The 17,102-nt window shown below is 44.1% G+C and overlaps 1 protein-coding gene across 6 annotated transcripts in view; it reads right to left on the reverse strand.

Moving 5' to 3' along the window:
- The window catches only part of LRGUK (leucine rich repeats and guanylate kinase domain containing), a 50,163-nt gene extending 39,560 nt beyond the window's left edge, over positions 1 to 10,603 (reverse strand). For 2 of the 6 annotated variants that reach the window (XR_010832934.1, XM_048062627.2), the window contains exons 1-6: positions 10,310 to 10,603; positions 9,078 to 9,185; positions 8,332 to 8,413; positions 7,175 to 7,275; positions 6,318 to 6,399; positions 2,899 to 3,023 (exon numbers count right to left, since the gene is read on the reverse strand). Coding sequence is in view for 4 of the 6 variants with exons in the window: in XM_048062627.2 (XP_047918584.2) it covers positions 2,899 to 3,023; positions 6,318 to 6,399; positions 7,175 to 7,275; positions 8,332 to 8,413; positions 9,078 to 9,185; positions 10,310 to 10,486 (675 nt within the window). In the remaining 2 variants the exon portion in view is untranslated. Of the gene's footprint in view, positions 1 to 2,898; positions 3,024 to 6,306; positions 6,400 to 7,174; positions 7,276 to 8,331; positions 8,414 to 9,077; positions 9,186 to 10,309 lie in introns of all 6 variants that reach the window. The other 4 variants (XR_010832930.1, XM_048062624.2, XM_067000690.1 and 1 more) reach the window with 4 other exon arrangements.
- Between the last annotated feature and the right edge of the window lie 6,499 nt (positions 10,604 to 17,102).

A 17,102-nucleotide genomic window follows, 5' to 3' on the forward strand; every position in this document is an offset into this window, starting at 1 on the left:
ATTAGCCCCATCTTCATCTTGAGATGACATACTACAGCTTTCCATTCTGCTCAAGGAAAAAGGAATCAACTATCTTCCGACTAACTTACCTTCAACTTACCTTGAATAACAAACAGCAAGAGACAACAGCAGTAAAAAGAGCTTGAGCATTCTTTCAAAGCTGACACTGGCTAAAGGATACTCTTGCCAATATCAAACTCAAAATTTAGAAAATAGATATGCACATAAAAATATAGAATACATATACATACATGCATACAATTTCCCTCCGTAATGATGGTTACATTTACACTTATGATTACAGAATAAATAATGAAAATATGAAGGTAGAACAATACAGTACTGTCTTCTTTGGACTACAGGCACTCTAAAATACCTCTAGGATACACAAGTTCGTTAATACATAATAAATGAAGGCAGACTATTTACTTTCGGTGATGGCGTGCACAGAAATATTCCAAAAAAAACCCCACCACCTCTACTGTAGGTTCATCTAGACTCTAACAAGGGAAGTGACCAAGCCTTTGAGAATTCATAACTGACTATTATTGTTTTACGTTCCTTCCAAACAAGGTACAAGATAGAAGGCATACATTAATCACTGGACACCAGATGGCTTCATTTCTCAGGGCCTCACAAATCATTTACTCATTCCTGCTCTGAACTCCAAATAGTTATAGCATGCTAGGTTCTGTACTCATCTTCGTCCCATTGGCCACATGTACCCAGATGGCCTCTCAACATGATTCTCTCCAAATAACCTTGCAAGTTATATATTTTTCCATCAGCATCACCTTGTGCTGAAAGCTTAGAAGCCTCATATTCTATTAATAAATATTTAGGAACTATTGAAATAAATAAGCCAGCTGACTCTAATGTTAATCCAGTTGTCTGTCCTTGACATTTTTCCTGACTTTTAAATGTTTAATTAGGTTATTAATAGCATGGAGGCTCTCTCTTCTCTTCCTGTACTTCGTTAGACCTCTTTAATAACATACAGCTCAGAGCTCTAGTTGCAAAATGCTATGCAAGAGGTACACATAAAATTTTGTGAACAAAAGGGATTTGTGCAGAGATCCTGATTTGCTAAGCATAAAATTCCTAAGAGTCCAGTTCATTAAAGCTGCACTTGTTATTTTTTGCAAACACAAGCAGAATAGAGGCTTTTTGGTACAGCTAGGCAGTATTTACAGTTTCTGAAGTCTTTCTTCTAAACTTGAGACCTTTACTACTCTTTCATCCTAAAAAGCTCAAGGGAAAAAAGAAAGGAAAGCTGAATCAATGGGAGGAGAGGGGGATGGCTGCTCCCATGAAAAAGAGGAACTGCATCTTATTCTAATTAGTAAAAGAAAACGCTATGCTAAAATCTGTCTATTTACATAATTTCCACATGACTATCTACTTTGCTAATTAAAAAAGACAAGCAGTTGGATAAATAATCATATCAGCATGTAAGAACCAAAACTGAAGAACATGTTCATATTAATAAGCCTTAGCTGTTAACACGATCTCCAAAGCATTTTACAAAGCAGATAACCATTACTAACAGAATTATTATTAGGCCTTTTAACAGATGAGGAAATCAAGGAGCACAATGGTTAAGTGGGTTCCTTTAGTTCTACTGAAGAAAGTATTTAGAGAAAAGATCTTCCTGTCAACTTGGATTTTCATACTCTTAGAGTTCATTTCAGAACTTTCAGACATGATCTTGCCAATCTGAGTTAATCTTATTCACCAAAAATAAGAAAAAAAATAATCAGTTTCATTCCCACTGAAGTCATTAGGTAGCTGAAATATAAAAGTACTAAAAATATGCTGCTGAACACTTTTGGAATATATTATTTAAAACTCACTACTGCCCACTTTTAAATGTGAATACCTTTACAGAATATCGAAGTGGTAAGAACTACAAGGGACAATCAGGCATTGATGGGCACAGACCTTACTTATGCCCTTCTACATAATTACTACAGCACAGAAAAAAAAATCTTTAAAATTTTAAAAGGATCGAAACAGAACACTTCTATTCTTGAATAAGGGATTCATTCACTTTACCTAAAATATTTATGTAGGTGCTTAACACTAATGTAGCAAATATGAACATATTTCTATGTATAGCTTTTTCATCCTCAGCTTCAAACTCCACTTAAATATTTTTAAATTACTGTTATAAAGTAAAACCTATTGAGATGTAGACTTGTATTTTTATAGCAACTCAACTGCATTAAAAATAGTTCTTCCCTGTGGTACTCTGCAACCTCTATACTGATAGCCCTCCCTATTAAGTAACTTGAAATGATTTAGAAGAAAGGGCTGGTATTATTAAGGATGTTTTACTAACATGGAACTGAGGAACACTGATAAATGCCTTCCCAAAGCCCATAAAAGAGCAAGATGCACACAAACAAGTGTAGGCATTGACAAATAGAGGTCTATACTGAGCTAGTTATCCTCAGCAATCTTCATAACCAAGAGAGAAACAGCCACTTCCAAGGCCTGATGCATCTTGTGTTAATGTTGATGTCAGCAGTTGGATCAGAATAGCGGAGTACTTTAAGCGTCCATTTCTCTCCACTGACTTTTGAGGTGGCAGAGAACAACGAGCTCAAATGCAGTGGTCTACACTGAAAAAATCTGAAGCCAGATGAGATAACTGCCACTTAAAATCTAGAAATACACCCTAGAAATGTTGTATGTCAACAGATACACCCTAGATATCAGATGACCCTCAGTGCTCCATCCTAACCCATGTCATCCTTTAATTCTGTATTAATAAAAAAAAGTGTGTCCCATATTACACATCTTTGAAACTTTGTTATGTAATTGCCTTCACATTTATTAAGGCATTAATATATTGATAAAAGACTGGCAGGAAAACAACAAGAAATACTTTCTTACCAGATTGAGTATTTTGAGAGGTAAATTCTCAAGGCCACCGATTGCAGTGAGTCTGTTGTGTGACAAACTAAGATGAGTCAGGCTACGACACTTCTCCAGCCCTTTTATCTCTGCTATGTTGTTAACTATACAGAGGGTTTGGAATTCAAGGAAAATAACTGGATGCAAAAATCTTTGCGCTAGTTAGCAGCTAGTTAGACGGTGGGGCTGAAGTTCACGGTACGGGGAGCTGGACATCGAATACTTCACGCTAAAGCGTTTCAGATCCCAGCTGCTCGTACCCAGCCCTACTCTGAAGCACACTGCCTCCTTGTCCGCGTGACGCAGCTTCCCGTGGGGCTGCAGGGTGACTGACTTCACTGAGCCAGCCAGAAATATCCTCCCCTCCTTTTTGGTGGGTCTTCCAACTGGGATAGTTTCTGTGACCTGGTCTGTAGCACAGCCTGGCATAACGGGGGAAGGAACTTCTGTCAGCATCTTGTAAAGCCACACTGTAAATCACTGGTCTTCTCATCAGATGCACATGTGCAGGTAAAACAAAAGAGTCTTTACATCTTTTACTTCAACTGGGCACCAGTCCTTGTAAGCCAGCTGTGTACAGGCAGATGGGTGAGCCATCAGAGGAGGGCTTGGCCTTTTTAAGTTTGCAGAGTACTTAACTCAGTATGGCTTCAAACTGACCTTGACATCCAACCATTGTACACAAATTCTCCAAGTAATAATGGATGTTTGTACTTGGTGGGGCTATTTCACGCTAAGTTATACTGGTTCTGTACTGGCTGCCTGCACTGAAAGGGGAAAACGTGTTTTAAATTAACAATAGAATCAAAAGCAGTAGTAAAAGTCAGTAGGGTTTCTCTCAAAGTCACCTTTAACATGGTCAGCTTTAACTTTGCAGACTACTTAAAAAAACAAAATAAAACAAAAAAACTTATTTCATTTGAGGACAGTCTCACAGTGCTCTTAGAACAGGATGAACTACAGAGGTAGCTGTACATCCTTCTCTGCTGAACTCAGACAACTCACATCAGGCACTTAATTGTTTGGTGACTGAAGTTAGACAGTAAGAATTGTACTCCTATTGTAAGAGACCAAAACTGAACTAGTTATATATAAAAAAACAAGAAATATAACTGATAAAAATAGCCAGAACGTGCAGGGGACAGAGAAATGCCTTCAGGCGATCACAGAAGAAAACATTTTTAATTGACTTTGAGATAACGAACTCTGCCTGCAAAAAGGGACCAGTTCTCATTCACGTTTCTTATCAGGCAGTGGACAAGTTATCTGGATTTTCTTCCTTCAGTCTGAAAGATATCAGAAATCTAAATGAAATGTAAGCTTAGACAGGGCCAGTATAATCCACTTTAATAACTGTGACCTAACTCTTTTTTTTCCTAACTGCCTTCTTACGTTGGAACTTAATTATACTCTTCCTCTATGTTCTACACTCACAAGCTGAGATGGGAAAGGAGAGGTGGAGAAATGAGCTGGTAAGCAGAGATTCATCTTTTCAAAGGACCTCACTCCAGGCTGTCTCCGACATTTAGGAAAGAAACCAAAGCCATCCACAGGCACTGATAGTTGACAGATATTCATCTATCTGCACGCAGAATGGGACTGCTCCTCTTTCAACTGATGAGGAAAAATCTGGGTGAGCAATGAATTTGGGTCAGTATGAATGAGATCAACAAATCATTTACTGCCAGTAAACACAAGCACCAGCCTGTTGTGAAACAAAGAGCTTTAAGCCACAAGCATCAATATGAGGCAGCAAATTGCCCGGCACTAAGAATGAATATAATCAGTTTTATTCTTCTAACAGCCCGCTATAATGCCTTGTAAGCTATTATTGCCCAAGCTGTCTCCCTCTCTGGTTTGGGCAGCCACCTCCTTGAAAACTCATTTATAATCTTGTCAGGTGTGCTTGTATGAGCACCTGTCAGAAAGAAAGTTGCAATGACCTTACCATCTGCATTGTAATTAATTTAAATATGGTAAGAAATGCTTAGTTACTGTAAATGAGGAAATACATGCCAAACATTTCCACTAGTGCATGATATTTATTTTTTTATTTATGGATTACAAAGAACAGCTTGTTTTGTCTGCCATGTCTTCCGTGAGGAGTGCTTGACATGGGTTAGGAACAGTGCCACTTTACTGTCCTAAATTCTGCACTCTTTCTTGTCTGCTTCAGAGGGTCCCATTGCAACTGTACGCGTGAAACAGTTTTTCTCCCCATTACATTGGCATCAGTGCAAATGAAGAAATTGAAGGCGGCACACTGCTGCATTCAAACCAAGTGAAGAAATACAGATTCTGATCCACAATACAAATCTCTGATCTTTTTTCTTTTTCATTTTGTCATATGGTTTTTGCTCCGAGACAGAAAATTAGAATTGCAAAGGAATAGTGTCTCAATGCCATTTCCTGACAAGAATCACGTCACCTGCACACCTTTTAAAGCGTGTGAATAATGTAACCTGGACACCCTGCAAATGCTTTATCTGTTCCTACATGAAAAAGACATTGTATTAATATCGTTTGGTAATGGGCTACTTCAAGAACGAGACAGGAAAAAAAAAAAACGCAACAGCCTGCTGTCTTCTCCTTTTCAGAGAGCAGAAAATCAAGATGCAATTTATGAAGCAAAGAGAGAAGGGTCGCAAGCCTTCAGGAAGCAATTTTAAGTAAGGCAGCACATCAATGTGAAGCTCCAGAAGACCTTTCAGAAAAGCCTAGGAAAATCCACAGGCAGGCAGACTAAGAGCACCATGGACGGCCTTAGAAAAAGAGGCGACGAAGAAACTTCATCTGCACGTTCGTGCTTATCTGATTTCTGTCAGAACAGCGTTTCTAACCCCACAAAATAGGTCCTGTGGTGACCGAGTGGAAGACGTGCAGCAGAGCACCATCCCTCTCTGTGCATGCAAGAAACTCAAGTTTCCTTTCACCTAGATTCTCTTCACTGTTGTTAAACAGCCTTGTTCTCCACCAAGCCTCTTTAGGCACAGGTAATTACTGAGGGCCTAAGATTAAACGACACGCACCTTTTTCATTTAAGGGAGCTGAGTGTTCCAAGCTGATTTACTATTAACCTTTCTTCTATAAAAAATACCGGGATTATTTATTATCTCTGCTATGCAAAGACAGTGTGACATGTCACATTCTCAGTTTTACATGACCCAAAGCAGAGGGTTTTCTGTGTTTCTCTGGCAGACTAAGACCTTATGTACACGAGCACCTTTAACACCACGCGTGCTTAAGTAAATGGATATCAGTTTCATCACCATGTTTAAACTCACTTCTCAAGGAAAACCTGACATTAAGAAAAAAAAACAACAAATAACACAGGTATCTATTTGAAGCAAAACGTTGTTCAAAAAACAAACAAGCAACTTTTCTTACACAAAGGATACAGTCCAGCAAGAGTTTAGTAAGTGCCTGGTATGCTGACAAATCCTGCATTTTAGGTATTTGATTGTATGAAAAATCTACCTCCTGAGGAGAAAAGGAGACAAAGTTACTTTTTTTCTTCAGCACTTACAGCTGTCTTGTGAAACTAAATGGCTGTCACATTAGACTTGTGATCAAGGGTGTGGAAATAAGAGGAACATTAATATTAATGTTGGAAAGTAAACAGAAAGGCTCTTTTTTCTGACACAGAATTCAAACTTTGGGAACTTCCAAAATTGTGCTATCTTTTCGACAACATTATCGTTAATGGCCCTGCAGTTATGTGTACATATTAAAAAAAAACGATGGAGAAGACAGAAATATACAAAGGCTGTATTTCAAAATAACATCCTGCTCTTTATAACCCAATGTGGGCTACAAAAAAAAACCAACAGCAAAGAGAAGAATAGCATAAAGCTACACTTTAATTACATGTTTCACGTTAGCAATTGGCACCAGTCAGTTTGAAAGGCAGGAACTGATCCCACTAAAAGTCTGATGAATTTGGCAAGCAAGGAAAAAACTCTGGCTAAGATTAGCCCTGCCTAGAACAGTCAGCTGCACAATGCATCTTCCCAGGGCATGCTGGGATTCAGAATGTGAAAGAAAATAAAAGACTGAAATAAAAATTATAATAACAAGAAAAAAAATAAATAAAAATATCTAAACATTTGGAAAAACTTTTGAAATGACAAAGAAAGAAAGAAAAAAAAGAAAGGTTAAAACTCTGCTTTTGCACACATCCAAATCTAACATCTAAATTTGATTTAGAAAATCATTTTGAATTTAAACCTTTAACGTTTTTTTTTTTTCAACTTACCTTGAGATTTTTTGGTGGCTTAAAACCGAAATATGTAGTCAGTTCATTGTTGGAAGCATTCAGTTGTAGTAAGTAAGGCATCTGACTGATACAAGAAAGATCTAATAACAAAACAAATGCCAAATCCTTTACATGAATGCATAGGTAAATGCAGAGATCATCATGTCAAGATGTGATAATTATGGCAAAAAGCAATCAGAAATCAACTTGTGATTACACCTTTAGAAAGCAGTGTTTGAAATGCAGAAGTGAGGTATATTATTACCCTGCACTAGAAGAAAGATGGTTACTAAAACATGAAGAATAAACATTCAAATCCTACATTAAATGTCCATTATGTAAACTGATTTGTCTATTTAGTGTTACACTCTAGTTCCCTTTGAAGTGACACAGATACTGTCTCCACTCTAACTTATTAATTATTGGAGAAAAGTATTTGAGTCACTCCTGAAGGCTAAACAACTACTTGTAAGGAAAAATCCCTGCTCTACTCAGACCTAGCCTTCACAGACAAACTGTTAATAAAATGAGCACGGAGATGTGGACCTTACAAAAGTGCTGCTACAACCGGACTCTCACACCTCAAGTAAAATGAACTTGGAAGGAATAACGTAACAGGCTGCCACCACAGCTCATTCCTTATCAAGTTAAATTAAAAAAAAATATATATTAAAAAGAGTCGGGGGTACAAGGGAGAGGAAAGGAGTAGAAAAGGATGGATTTAACTGCAGTCTCCGCTAGTTACCTTTCTAAACTCAGGGTACAATTTGTTACATTTTGCCATCAATGGAAAACTTTGAGGAAGCAAAGCTCAAGGCTTGCAAGACTGTACCAGTCATAATTTTACATACTATGACACTTCCATGTTCTCAACCTTAATCTCGTATTGCCACGCTTGCTTGCATTTTAGTTTTGGATAATAAACTGGACAACAATCTCCACGTTCCCGCTGATCAGCATATGCTGGTGCAGCTGTCTGAACAGTCCATGCATCATTCTCAAGAAGATCTAGCCATTGCCTCAGTCTGTAGAGCCAGAGTAGTTATGCCATTAAATTGTAGACCAGGCTTCGTGATATTAAGCCTACATGGTACGCTGCATTTCTCATCTTAAATGATTTCACAACCCAAGAGTTTACTAGTGCATCTACTACATACCATTAATTTTATTATATGAAAGTTCCAACTTCTGTAGGTGAACGTATCTGGAGAGAATGTTAATGTCACTTAACTCACGACCCTGGAAAAATAATGCAGAGAGACTTTAATAACTAGCTGTAATATCTCACCCTGCTCTCCCAGATCTCCTGGGAGATGCACGATCAGGAGACGCTGAAGAGGTGCCACAAGGTCCCTCCCACTGGATCTGTCAGAGCTGGATGACATATACTGAAAGTTATGTTAGCCCAGTAGACCAGCCACGAATGCAAAAGATGTCAAAAGACTTTAAAACACAACCACGAGAGAGAGCTGTAGCCAGGAAAAATGCCAGAAAATCAGGGCCTGCAGCAAGAAATATTTAAGACGACACAACCGTTTTAACCTTCTGACCAGAAGACACCGAATGCAGCATTCTTAGATGTTAAGCATGTCCCTCTACTTTTTCCCTAGCTGACTAAAGCAGGAAGATACATTTCCAAACCTAAAGATTGGGTATGGAAAAATCTTACTACTGCTACAAAGTGAAAAGAACAGTAGCGATATAGCAGCTGTCAGCAGGAGCTATGCTGTGCCTTGTCAAATGTCCCACGTACATGAGATAGCATTAACGGGTAGAGACCAAAAATCTGATTTATTTATTTATTTTATTAATATTACTTAACCAGAACAACTATTTGTTGTTCCAAGGAATGAATCTTTGAGCAGAAAAGCATTTCACAATGACTTTCTTTGCTTGTACTTACTGAAAGTGACAAATTAAGGTAAACGTATTCAGTACCAGGGGCTGAGCGCCCCAGCTTGTGGAGACCCTCAGCCACAGTGTCTTCATCCAACACTCCTTCCAACTGATCCTATAACATACCAGCAAGGAGAGGAAGGGAGAGAAATGGATTTAGAGGAGATTTATGAAATAAAATTCCACTCTATAGAGTCTAGGTGCTGCTTGGGATGCAACTGGGAACAGAGTTTAATAGAAGACCTCAGTCAAGTGCTGCTTTCAGTGCTCCATCACCTTGTTAAGGCACTACACATTAGGAAGAATGATGAATACAGCCCTCAAAATTGATAAATAGAAACACGTCAGGTACTACCTCTAGACACTGAAAAACGCTCACAGTCAATCTTTTCAACATTTTTTGTTGGTATTTTTTTAACCTCCTGGTTTACACGCACAGCACTAAGCAGGTCCTGCTTTCAGAGATGTTGCACCATGAAACTCACGCTGATTATGGATGTTAACATCTCAGCAAATCTGCACTAACACAACCCCAGCATTGTACCCCAATACATACATTATTGGAGGCCCTTTAAATTTGTTCAGCATGAACAGCTAGCGCTTCGGAGAGCTGTCTTTGCCAAAGAGGCTACTTGACAGATGGCACTAATGAACCACTGCGTAGATTTAATGAGAAAATAAGCCAATGGCTTGTGAAATTTCTAGGAGCTGGGAGAAGTCACAAAACAATTGCTAATCTACGGACCAGGATAAATAATGTTTCAAATGATAATCACCCAAATTATAACACCTCCATGTCATAGCAATGGAGACTACAGAGATATTTCCACTAGGTAAAAATATGAGGTGATAATGCAGTGGCAGCAGATACTTTAGAGGCCAGTAGAGAAGGCAAAACAAATTCGCTTGGGACTTATTGAATCTTGGGGCTGAGCATATACAAAGGGGGTTAATTTGGTGATGCATATGTTAGTTTAGCCTTAGTCTTTACAGGATAAGGAGAAGAATAAGGCAATCCAGAACTATCCTGGGCACAGCTGGGATTGAAGGGACCCTTAAAAAAAAGGCAGAAGTGATGAAAACACCAAACTCACTTTTTGGGGAGGTGAGAAATTGAAACCTTGTGCCCCCACCGCCTCCCCCTCTTTTCCCCAACTACGCTGAGCGATGAGGGAGGGGAAGAACATCCCCCCCGTGTGCACAGCCCTCCCCAAATAGCTGCAGAGCGCCGAGCAGAACCTCTGCGGGCCGCGACTCCTCTTCCTCATCGTCGTCCTCCTCCTCCCGGTGAGGGGAGCTGCGCTGCAGCAGGCCGGGCCCCTCGGGGACCCCCTTTGAGGGGTGGGAGGGCACCTGAGAGGAAAGGGGCAGCTCCCCGAGGCCGTCCTCTCCCCGCTTCTCCTCGTCCCCCACCATGAGCTGAGAGAAGGACGGGGGACGCGGAGGAGGCTCCCTTAAGAGCGCTTCGCCCCCCGGCCCGCCCCGTCACCCCCAGGCCCCGGCCGCCGCCATCTTGTTTGCTCGCCCGTTGTCAAGGAGACGGGAGAAGGGCCGCTCCCGCCTGCGGGACAGCCAGCCAATAAGAAAGCGGCTGGCGCCGCGGTGCACGCTGGGAGTTGTAGTTCTCTACGCCTGCCTCACCCTATTAGTCAGGCTGCAGGGCATGTTGGGAGTTGTAGTCCGCCTCACAGGCACTCTCCTCAGGCCTCCTCACACAGTGCTTGTCCTGCTCGCTCCTTCCTCACTCTTCCACACCAGGGCAGCGCCTCTGTTTGTGTGTTGCAGATCAAGACACAACATCACTACTGTCAGACAAATAATATTCAGGGCACTGTTACCCACCCACAAAGCCCCAGGCCAAAAGGGGCTTTGTTGAGATGGCAGCTTTGCTCAATGCGCTATAACAAGAGTAAATGTGTCCAGCATGGTTGGATGTGGTCACAGTGGTCCTGACTTCCAGTTCAAAGAAAAAGTTACTTGTTTTCCCATTTCAGTCCTCCTCAGTTCCTAGTCTGTCATCTACTGAGTGTTTTTATGCTGCAAAATAGGGTAAAATGAGAAAGTAACCCTATAAAGAAAAGGAGGGGAGGAAGAGCGATCTCTCAGGATGTCTGCAAATACAGGTCTCTGTGAGATAAACACGAGGAAAGCACAGCTCCTCATGGTAAAACAATTTAATGTTGGAGACTGCAGATTCCTGCTGATTGCAATGGGTCTGCAATGTGGGTCAGGACAGCCAGCTGAGCCTTGAGAGTCTTGTAATTTTGTTTTTCAGTGTCACATAACTGCCTTCTCCACCTGTGTTCATAAAAGGACACCCATCTTTGATTGCACCAGTTCTTGCTTTAAAAAAAAAAAAAAAGGAAAAAAAGGACATAAAAACTCCTTATGGACACCATCCACTGACTTTTATCTCTGTGCTTCAGGGAAACATTATGATAACTGCAATAAAGCTACCCCAAATTACCTTCCTTCATTATCTCACTGGCCATAAACGTTAAAACCCTTAATGACATTTACTCCTTTTCCACTAAGCGCCTTGTGCCTCCTCCCAGAGCCCTCTGGGTACAGCAACTGCCCTGAAATGGCTCCTTTCCAGATGGGGCATGGCTAGGACTGTGCTCAGGGGAGGGCGACAAAGGCGTGGGTTGGAGAGACCATGAAAAGAGGGAAAATTCTGTCAGGGAAGGATGGGTCCTAACCAGGAATATCCATGGTTTTGGGAGCCTTTTGGGTTTGTTGTGACCTAGGAGAACAATTTCGGAATCACCGGAGCTACAAAGAAGAGCAGGAGCTGCTTGAGGAGAGCAGCCGGGGATGTTTGACCACAGTGAAGGTGGTCAAACACTGCACAGGCTATCTGGAGAGGTGGTTGATGCCCCATGCCTGTCAGTGTTCAAGAGGCATTTGGGTAATGCCCTCATTAATATTATTTAATTTTCAGTTAGCCCTGAAGTGGTCAGGCGGTTGAAATTGATGATCTTTGAAGGTCCCTTCCAGCTGAACTATGCTATCCTATCCTATCCTATCCTACCCTATCCTATCCTATCCTATCCTATCCTATCCTATCCTATCCTATCCTATCCTATCTTAGGAGGACAGAACCCCATTTAGCGAGCCACTCTGCCCTGGCTGTCTGCTGCCATCCCTGTCCAACAAGCACAGGAACACCATCAGGACCTGGTACTTACGGACATGGTTTAGTGGGTGACATTGATAGTAGGGTGATGGTTGGACCAGATGATCTTGGAAGGCTTTTCCAACCTTAATGATTATATGATTCTATGATCAGCCAACACAGACAGCAAACGCTGAGCCTGTAAAAACAGCTGCTCACTGCAAACCTGAAAAATACCACTTCGTACATGGAGCCTTACAATGCACAAACCTCTTCTGAACATCTTCCTGGGTGTAAAATACTGCTGCAATGAAACAGGACAGTCCTGCCATCTCTTTCAACCGGCATGAGGGTTTTCTTACCCTGCCTCCCATGTTTTAAAACAGAGGGCACTCGGGTCACCCCCAAGGGAAGCGGGACACTTTTAACCCAGCTGAGTTGCAGAAACAGCTCTCTTTCAGTGGGGCTTGTTCAAAGGACTGTTACAAGGCTTCGAACTATCTGCAAGCTGGGCGAGCTTTGTGCTATGGAACAGCTGTGAAGTTTCAGAGAGAAAAAAAAAATGCAGACTAACTCTTACCGTAGATGACAACTTTGGCTGTCTGACATCCAGCAACCACACAAAGAGGAGCACACTACCTGCCGAGCCAGGTCACTACTGCAGCCAGAAACACCTACAGCATCAGAAACACCCTGGTTTGTGGGGTGTAAGGGATGTGTGGCACGACCGAGACCACCACTGCACCCTGTGCAAAGCACGGTAGTAACATTTGGCTGTGGCTGGGCTTAAATCCCTCTGCATGCATGTGCATGCAATGCCTCCCTCCAAATACCTCTTTGTTCCCCAGACTCTGCACAGGCAGCTTAACATCAGATGAGAGGCGAGCAGACGGGAGGCGTGAAGGCAGCTGAGATGCTCGGATTAGTGTGCAGTAGGTCTGCGGGAAGATACTTGCCTGAGCTCCAAGCTCTCCAAGAGGCAAAGGCCACACGTAATCAAATTAATAGCTAGCTGGGCAGCTTGTCTGTGTAAGATGGGGCTGGAGATTTCATGGGAACAGATGATAAAAAAAGGGCAGGTCCAAATACAGTCTACACGGGCTGCCATCAAGCTTGGAGCAGAGCCAGCAGGGCTAATGAGTTCTCTGCGTGGAAGTCTCCCAGAGTTTATTTCCTACCATCTGGAAAATGCCTGCCCTTCCACTGGGATTTGTGAGGATTCAGACAGGAGAAGGGATTATTAGAACCTCAGAAACACGCTTGTCTTTCCTCCCTGTCCCCTCCCCACCCCATCTGTTTGGCTTGGCAGTGCAGGAACCGGCTGCCTGCTCGGGTGCCCTGAGCTGAAATGGCTCCTTCAAGACCCCTCTCCACGGGGGACGGCAACGGGAGCGAAATGAGCCTTATGCATTTTGGGCTGGAGACAGATTGTTCCTGAATGGGGCTATGAAACAAAGAATCAGATTTGGGGGAAAAATGCCTAGGTGGTAATGGTAGTTTTGTCCTTTTCCCCCAGGAATCACACAGAGTAAATGCCACCCTAACAACTTACCATGGCCGCCCCAAATGGCCAAACACTATCCGTCCACCTTCTGCCACGAGCAACAACTATTTTTATGCCTTAGATTTGTGCCCAGTGCTGAGGGAGGGAAACTTCCCTCTGCTTCCTCTTCATCCCTCTTTGTCCCCAGGAGCTGCCATCACTTTTTAGCTCCAGCTTGTCCACAGTCCTGGTGGGTACCATTTCCCTGGCACTTGTAGGTTTTTTTTTTTTAGGGCTGGTGCCTTTGAGGTTGTTAGGTGAGCAGGGTGGGAGGTTTCGCAGTAATTAAGTGAATGCAAGTCATTTTCAAACACCTCCCAGGAACTGCTTTTTATTAGCATCTCAGCAGGCGTTAGATCCAACTGGAGCCCACGCGCTGGCAGCCTTCACCACGCCAGGGTGAAGCCTTCACCTCACTGTGCATGTGGCATCGACGGGATGGTGGTGGGTGATGGAGCCATGCTTGCATTGATCTGTGGAGGCGAAGGAGGATCTGCTGACCAAGCTACAGCAGATCTGTCAGGGTCAATGTCACTAGCTGCCTCCATACTTGACCAACCACCTGTAAGGAGTCCTCTGCAGCTTCCCATTGCCATCTCAGTGCCCCAGCCTCTCTTACTCAACCTTTCCCTCCTCCATGGTCAGCACACAGCAGGGGTAGGTGGCCCTTCCATGGGCGGTGATGGCAGTGTGCCCACAGATGTCTCTGTGCCCCCCTCATCCGACCTCTGTGCACTCAGAGTTGTGGACTCTCTCAATCCACTAAAGGAAAGGGCTTGGATGGCACAAGGGGCTGTGTCTGTTTGCCCAGTGCTTTTGGGGCAATCTACTCACGTTTGAGGAATCATTAAAAACGGAGTAACTGTTCGAAGAGCGTCCTTCTGTCATCAACTGGGAAAGAGCTAATCATGCAGATGAGGGACTTTTACGGCTCCCCTAAACGCCTGGGCTTCAATTCTGAGTGATTAATGAGCACAGCTCGGGATGCAGGCTCAGTTATTCATAGCCTCCTCTGACACAGTCCTGCTCTTCATGTGAGAAGGGGGATTTCAGGATGCACCAAGGAGAGGTAAATCTTCTGGGCTGATGTTCGACCAGGGGAATGAGAAAGGAGGAAAGACAAAGGGCAACCCACATCACGGCCAGCCTGGCCTGGTGAAAGGCAGTTGCTTGAGGTGGCTGTGATACCAAAAGCATGTCTAAAGGAGATATTGCCCTCGGCTTCCCAAGCTTAAAGCTCAGGGAGGGGATTGGAGTGGTTCGGCCAGGTGGGAAGTGACCCAGTTCTGCTAATGAAGGAGAACTCGTTCATCTGCTGCTCCCTGAGAGTGCCCAAAGGGCCTGACGTGGCACGAAGGGTGCGAGATGTCCCCCACGCATCCAAGCTCATGTTACTGCGTTTCAGGTGGTGTGTGGCTGTGGCATGAACCGTTCCCCAAACTCTCCTGACTCTGGAACAGCAAACACTGAACCGAACATGTGAAAAAAAATCCAGAATTGAAGCTCTAAATCAGCAGTTATTATCCTAATAAAACTTTCCCAATATCGACAGAGAGAGCATTTCATACTCAGAAGCGTTAACGGCAAACACTGGCCTTAAATACATTGATTTACAATTCAATTATAAAAACAATCAGCTCCCAACTACGTGCCACGTACAAAGCAGATTTATGGGCAGCCCTGGCACTCCGGCAGCACTTTGCAGTTGCAAAAGCCCCACGCGAACTCACTCGGTGAGCCACCGAGAAGCGCCAGGCAATAAAAGAACATGACTGGCTGAAGGGGAAACGGGGAAACCCGAAATGGTGCCGAGGAAGGTGCTGAGCAGGAAGAGAAGCCAGGTGTAAATCAGGCATCCTGCACGCCTCTGGAATCGTGCCTAAACCAACTTTGCAGGCCCTGGCTTTTACGGGGATGGGGCAGAGGTGTGTGCTGGTTCCCCACCTCCCGGTCAGCTTAGCCCTGAGCTTTGCTATTCAGCCTGCTGGGACCACCGCCAAATTTCCTAAATTTGTCCTAGCCTGTGGGTTGGGTTTACTTGCTTCCCCGTGATCCTCTCGTGTTTCTTGCTGCTCCTTCCTGAGCATTTCCACTGGGGAGTGGCGTGGTGGGGGACACGGCAGAGCGGGCTGCTTGCTGGCCTGGGGCCCATCCCTGAATTCGGCGCTGTGCCCATGTGGAAAATCGTAGAATCCTAGAATCATTAGGGTTGGAAAAGCCCTCCAAGATCATCTGGTCCAACCATCCCCCTACCACCAATGTCACCCACTAAACCACGTCCCTAAGTGCCATGTCCGACCTCTCCTTGAACACCCCCAGGGACGGTGACGCCACCACCTCCCCGGGCAACCCGTCCCAACGCCTGACCGCTCTTTCTGACAGAAATGTCTCCTCGTTTCCAACCTGAACCTCCCCTGGCACAACTTGAGGCCGTTCCCTCTGGTCCTATCACTGGTTACCTGTGAGAAGAGGCCGACCCCAGCTCCCCACCCCTTCCTTTCAGGCAGTTGCAGAGAGCACTAAGGTCTCCCCTGAGCCTCCTCTGCTCCAGACTAAATAACCCAAGCTCTCTCAGCCGCTCCTCACAGGACTTGTGCTCCAGGCCCTTCATCAGCTTCGTAGCCCTTCTCTGGACACGCTCCAGGGCCTCGATGTCCTTCTGGTACTGAGGGGCCCAAAGCTGAGCACAGCACTCAAGGTGTGGCAATGGCCTTAAGCATCTTCGAGGTGGTGTCAGGTCTCTCTTTCTGTCTCTCCTTAGCTCCTCACCTTAATGCCAGTCAGAGCCCGATGGGGACTTTGTCTGTGAGGACAAGGCTGCAGCATTTCCCCTCCTGTAAGGTCTGTCCCAGCCAGGAGATGGGCTCCATCCCCCATCCCACACTGTCTGCGCCCAGCCCCTCACACCCCGGCTGCTCTGCTCTCCTCTGGTCCTGTGCTGCGAGTGGCAGGGATTTGCCACCGTCCTGGGAACGGGACAGACACCACAGGGGACTTGAGGTGCCTGGCAGACTGTCCCTGAGTGTTGGGGAATGAAGACGCTGACAGCAAACTCTGCTGGAGAAGCACTGCAGGTAGCACGGGACAGCTGATGGCTGGGGCCTACAGTCACCGCAGGCCTCTGGAAGCGCCCACCACCAGGGTTGTGATTCAGGCTGCTTCTTATTTCTCTTTTCTTTTCCACAAACCTGCTTTTGCCTCTTCGTTTTTCAGAGCCACACCGATAGCCGAGTGCCCCCGGATGCGCACGCTGAACACACAGAGGAGTGATTCGTCTGCGCCGAATATATTTCATGCTGCAACTCGCTGGAGGAAATTACAAACACTGAAGTCCAAGGCCCTAACTGTCCAATTTTCTTCACTGATTGCCA

The sequence above is a fragment of the Anser cygnoides genome, chromosome 1 (assembly GCF_040182565.1).
Source record: "Anser cygnoides isolate HZ-2024a breed goose chromosome 1, Taihu_goose_T2T_genome, whole genome shotgun sequence".
Classification (NCBI taxonomy): domain Eukaryota; kingdom Metazoa; phylum Chordata; class Aves; order Anseriformes; family Anatidae; genus Anser; species Anser cygnoides.